This window comes from Populus euphratica, unplaced genomic scaffold (genome assembly GCF_000495115.2).
Source record: "Populus euphratica unplaced genomic scaffold, PopEup_1.0 scaffold52.1, whole genome shotgun sequence".
NCBI classification, from domain to species: domain Eukaryota; kingdom Viridiplantae; phylum Streptophyta; class Magnoliopsida; order Malpighiales; family Salicaceae; genus Populus; species Populus euphratica.
In genome coordinates this window covers 264,132-270,203 of record NW_011499933.1, presented here as the reverse complement: position 1 = coordinate 270,203, position 6,072 = coordinate 264,132, and the positions used below count along the sequence as shown (strand labels likewise).

Genomic DNA, 6,072 nt, shown 5'->3' with positions numbered 1-6,072 from the left:
TTTTTTTTGTAGTTTTTTTAATTTTTACATTTAAATATTGGATTGTTTAGTAATTTATTTTTACTATTATTTTTTTATTAATTAATTTATTATCATTATATTTATTTATTGATGTTATTTAAATTATGAAGAAATACCCCGAGTCCCAATTTTTTTTTCCCTGGCATTTTTTTAGCCACAAATCTATTATCCTTATAATCCCCAGCAATGTCTATGCCGGAGACCCGTTAACTTGGTTGCTCTTGTTGGTTTGTGCCTGAAGTGGTTGGCTCTGGAAGAGAACAATTAAACCTCCAGTCTTGAATTGACAGATTCCTCAGAAATTCCTTCCTCTCTTTCTAAAGGTTGCTTTCTATAAACGCTATCGCTTTCTACTATAAATTATATATTTTGATACAAAAAATCCCTTAGAGCAGATTGGAGAACAGCATCATTTTGTAAGAAGGTGGATTGCAAATTTGGATTGGAATCTGAGTTTGAAAATAGATTACTATGAAGAAAATTATCCAAAAAATGCGTACATGATATGCTATCATATATATATATATATAATAAAAATCAACTTAAAATTCTACCCTCGAAAAATAGACCTCTAACGTTGCCGCGTCTTGTTTTTTTTCATTTATTATTTGGTATATCTCGGGGGCTGAAACCAAGCTGGTGCTTCTCTGAGATGATTTTTATACAGAGTCTGCATGTACAAAAAGATTCTTGAATAAGAAAAGCAGGGCCATTTTGATGCAAAATGGGACCATCACTCTCTGGTTGGTAGGGCATTGCTCCGGGACTGGCTCATTTAGCTGCGCCATAGAGCGCACACCGGTCACGACCACCAGGAGACCACGAGTCCTTGTCAGTTTCTTCATAGCTCGATGGTAACCCATTACCTGAATCTTATAGCCATCAATCACATTCTTAATGAAAGCTTGTTCTACCTTATTTTTGATTTGACATAACTTGATAGTCTTAACAGGTTAACTACCCCTCTTGCTAGATGCGATGCATCCCATGTACATAATGGCTAGAACTAAAGAAACAACAGGTCCCCAAGAACTAGCAAATCTTTTTATGTTTTTTAAGAAATTTTCTCTGGGAACTTCGACTGATCTCTCTTCTGATAACATGAATAGTTTCTTTTGAAATGGAAATATTCAAGACTACTAAGAGTTGATTGTTTGTTCTTTGGGACCATGCATCCAATACTTCCATGATAAAGTTTGAAAATATGAAAAGTGGTTGGAATTGGGACTTGGGACCCAGAGGAAATACGAAATTAATAGCTCAAGGCTGCTGCTGCTGCTGACATGACTGACCGCATCTGTTATCTTTCTTCCATGTAATGAGTACACAAGGCCATTTGCTAGAGCAATTGCGTCGTTTGTTGACCCTAACTGTCGGGGGTTTGGTCGGAGTGCTCACATGAAAAAACAAAATAATAATAATAATAATATCATTTAACTTTTTAGAAAAGAAAAATTCATTGATGCTGTTTCAATTCATTTTAGAAGGTTCTGTAAAGTTAATCAAATCACTACATATCTTAGATTTTATTATATTTAACTGGATATTCAATTTAAATTAAATTTTGAACTGTAAGTTTTCTAAATCATTTACTGGAACTAAACTGAACATAACAAACATAAAGCGCTTCCATCTCTTCTGAATATATTACCATTTTATTACAAGGAATAAAATTTTGTGAATTTTCTGAGCTATAATAAAAGTTTAAAGCCCAGCATTTAAACCATTGGAGTATCTCTTGGAAGACAATCAACAATTAAAAGTGACCAAATAAAGAGAAGGTGGTTTTGAGAAGGCACAGACAGCACGATGATCTCTTCCCTTGTATTTTCACTTAATGTTCAGAAGGCTAGAAGTGATCACAATCCTGCCAGGTATTTATGAATTTTCTGATTTATAGTTAAAAAGATGTTTTTTATTTTTATTTTAAATTTTAGTATTGATACATCTTTTGAATAAAAATAATCAAGTGATTTAAAATCTAATCAAGTAAATTAAGTTTTCTTTTAGAATTCAATGCCATGAAAGGTAAGCACGAGTTAAAAATCGAAAAATTAATTAAATTAAAAAATAATTAAAAAAATTAAATAGTAAAAAAACCAATTAGAATTTAAAAAAACCAACTAATTCAGTTCAGTTTTGATTTTATAATTTTTTTTTTAAAAACTAAATTGAACTTAAATAGAAAAAACCTAGAAAAAATCCAAGTTAAATCAAAAAATTTATGTCAATCAGAAAAAACTGAATCGGTCCATTTGAATTAGTTTGTTTTTCAAAATAATTGAACCCAGTCAGAACTATTTCTAGTTTTGATTTTTTTTTAAATTAAATTTAATTATGTTTTTGATAAAAATTATACTAAATTAAAAATAATCATCCCTAATAAAAGATTGTAGGAAAATAATTCCTTGTTTTAATATGAATAAATTGATAAAAAAAATCTTTAATACTAATATAAATAAAACAAGGAGATCGAAAGGAGTGGCACACTTGGCTGTGTTGATTTAGATAGAGAGAAGCAGAGCCAACGTTTGAAATGTTTGAGAGTTTAAAGTGTTTTTTTTTAAAAATATATTAAATATATATATATATATATATTATTTTTTAAAATTTAATTTTTACATCAACATATGAAAACTACCTAAAAATATTTAAAAAATTCAAATTTAGACGAAAAACATATTCAACCTTCATTGAATTCAAATGTACACATTCATGATCAGTAATGTTCACAGCTGAAATCAAATTTGGTTGATGACAATGACTGGAAGAAAAAAAAACCCATGCTCTAGTTAGTTATTTTGAATTCATGTTAGGTTTTAGCTTGAAGTGGAGGTTGAGGTGTAGCTGTGGCATAGGCTATGTTGCTGGAGTGGTTGTATGATGCGCTCCGGACGGCAGGGAGCAGGAGCTGGGTGTGCAAGGAAGGTAGGAACATCATCACCGGGCATCAGGACTGATACCCCTTCCGCATAAACTGTCATCTGCATAATGAAACAAGAAGTTATCAAAGAAAACATGGACTAAGCACCAGCAACAATTGCTGCGAATTTCGCTGGCACTAATAACCAGTGTAAAACTCAAGAATAACTATTCAGACATCATATTTTTGCAATGCTTAGGACAGCGAAACAAGATATTAGTGGAAGGTATCATTTCCAAGTTCCATGGCATACTTTAATGTAGTAAACAAGGTGTACAGGAATTTTCCAGCCATGGAAGGTATAACGGGTTCGGCAACTAATGAACATAAACACTTTCGAACAAATTTCAAGCAGAGAGAAGCTGAAAAATGAAGCCATGCAAAAAGAGACAAAAGGGTTTTACTTTAATCATTCTTGAGATACAAGTATAAAGGTATGAAATAGTGGAGTAGAATGATTTCTTAACAACCACTAATACCTCCTACATTTATCTCCACTGTCTCCGGATTTCACACCTCTTTTCCATAAATCAAGGGCCTCAATCAACTTCAAATCAATTTGCGAGCATCTAGTGTAGAAAAAATGTGAAATCATTGAAACATGTTGAAATATGGAGGGTAAAAAATTAGGTAGCCATGCCAAGACAATATATTGGACTACCAATTGAACAAGACAAACGAAAAGCTGGCCTAGCATGTCTTAACTATGGAAGGTAAGGAGCAATGAGACATGGCAAACCAATGGGCACATTATATAGATACCAGTTATGTTTCAGAAGACATCTTTTCTCACACACAGCATCACATCAGGTGGTGCTGTTGGCCTGCTGCAAGTTACTTGAAGCTAATCAACAAGTTCAGACATGAAAAACTTGACCATTGTGTCTAGACATGTTTAGTTGAATTTATTGCATAGGGCAAGCCTTGGGAGGCAGGAATGAGAGATTGTCTATGATAAATGTTTTTGATTGAGAGTTTTCAGGCCGCCCTAATCTCTAAGATCTGCCAACAACTGCTTCACACAACTCTATGCATATTAGAATTTCACTCATCATTTCCTATGTTCTTCTCTGTGAGTAAATAAAGCAGGACTTTTCTTCTTTCATGATTTAATCTTTAGCAAGCAATCTTATAGTCCATAGAGAGACTATAATGGTGTTAAGCAATAAAGACAAAAATCACATGCTGGAAAGCTATAATGGACCCACTGGCCTGATAAACTAGAATAGATAAGCACATCAATGTAATTAATGGCTTTCTTCCCATGTGTGCTTTTAACATAATTAACCGCGCGGAAAGAGCACCGGATTGTTTAATAGACACCTATATCAATCAATAATATAATGCACACAGCTTAATCACAATAACAACAGCCAGCCATGCCAACAATACCAGCTGCTCATAAATTACAGCACTATAGCAGTAGATTCTGGCTAAGGTGACTGCATTGTACAGAATTAAGTTAACAAAAGGCTCAACAAACACTGTTGAATTAATCAAATCCTCGGTATTGAACATACGATCACAGAAAGCAATAACGTATATTTTGTACATGATAACTAAGAAAGGTGTGAAGGTGATAATATTATAGTTCTTAATGACGATGAAGATGCATTAGGATAATAATTTCTATTATTCTAAGATGTTCGTAATCGAATGAGGTTGCGTTAAAGAGACGTCATAATGTAATATTTTAGTGCAAATGATGAATTATTTAACAGAATGCAGCCAAGTACAGAAGCTCCAAATAATTCCCACTAATCTTCCAAATTTGTATGATCTATCCACAAATTAAGCCACAACACTTCAACTAGCTAAAGCTTAATTGTCACTATGATCATCTTTAATCATGGTCTTAAATCACTTGTGACATACGTAATCATGGTTTAGAAAATTGCCCATTAACACTAGGAGCTAAACATAAATTACTACTTGACATTAAGTTAAATTAAAATGAAAACTTACTGGGTAGACTAAATAAATGATTGGAAGGGCAATTACATACTGAAAATCAAACGGTGGAAGGGATTAATTCCAGTTAACAAAAGTTGAAAAGGATCATTCAATCACCAAGAACTTGAAGGACATGCCAACATGGGCAGTCCAATATAGAGCAATCAATTGGAAGGTGTATATGCGTATCAACAGGTCCCAGCTTTCAGCCTTTCTCTCATGTGACATAGAATTCTTTCAATCAGGAACTCATTTCAAGTTCTGATGAAATAAGATACAAGAAAAACCAGATACTTAATCTATGCATAAAGACTTAATCTTTTTCATCTTAATTACTGTCAAGTAGATATATACATAATGTGAGAGCCTAAACCACTAAAAAATAGATATCTCATTGGTTACTACTTACTACTACAATAAACCAAAGACAAAAGGTGATTTCAGAAAGACAAATTTAAGAAAGCATAAAAGAGAAAAAGCTTTTAACACATAAATACAAATATTTCAATTCGCATAATACCAGTCAAACTGCCATAGATTAGTTATCATTGCAAACAGAAAGAAAGCAAAAGGAGCAGTCACAGTCATCCTTGCAGGTATACTCAATACACTTTGCAGGACATCCCATAAACATTCAAGACATAAACAGAACAAGAAAAGGAAATCAAAATTAATGCTGCTTTTGTCACCACAAAAATTAATTTAGTAAATAGTAAACACTATCGCTTCCTACCCAGAAACCAATAGCAAGAAACAGAAACAAAAATGCAACCAAATTGTGTTCTTGCATCCAAAATATAAGCCAATGAAATGAGAGGGAGAGAGTACTTTTGGAGAAGGGAAATCGAGCTTGCCATGGAAAACAACTTGAGCTTCAAGATCATTAGAAGAAGAAGAAGAACTGCCATTAGCACCAGCAGAGGAAGACAATGATCTTGGCCTTAAAAACCTTTCAAAGATAGCCATAACAAGGAACATGGATATCAATATAGCAGTAGCTACAAACCCAAAAGACACAGCATTCACTGAATTATCAAAATGTCTCCAATGATCATCCCTTTCTAAATTCAAAGGCACCAATGTTGCTGTTGGTGGTGACACTACTGTATCCCAACTATCTTCCACACCCATTACAACCAATTATATATGTCTAGCAAAAATATCCAAGCTTTCTC

At 33.1% G+C, this 6,072-nt stretch overlaps 1 protein-coding gene across 1 annotated transcript; it reads right to left on the bottom strand.

Annotated features, from left to right (window-relative positions):
* Positions 1-2,717: 2,717 nt before the first annotated feature.
* LOC105136214 (uncharacterized) lies at positions 2,718-6,066 on the bottom strand. Its single transcript, XM_011041454.1, has 2 exons — positions 5,726-6,066; positions 2,718-3,005 (listed from the first exon to the last, which is right to left on the bottom strand). Exons 1-2 carry the CDS (start codon positions 6,026-6,028, stop codon positions 2,841-2,843), a joined length of 468 nt encoding a protein of 155 aa, XP_011039756.1. The 5' UTR covers positions 6,029-6,066; the 3' UTR covers positions 2,718-2,840.
* Between the last annotated feature and the right edge of the window lie 6 nt (positions 6,067-6,072).

Coding starts and splice junctions, on each gene's coding strand:
- LOC105136214 (XM_011041454.1), bottom strand. CDS start 6,028: ATGGGTGTGGAAGATAGTTGGGATACAGTAGTGTCACCACCAACAGCA. Junction 3,006..5,725: donor TCGATTTCCCTTCTCCAAAA/GTACTCTCTCCC, acceptor TTCATTATGCAG/ATGACAGTTTATGCGGAAGG.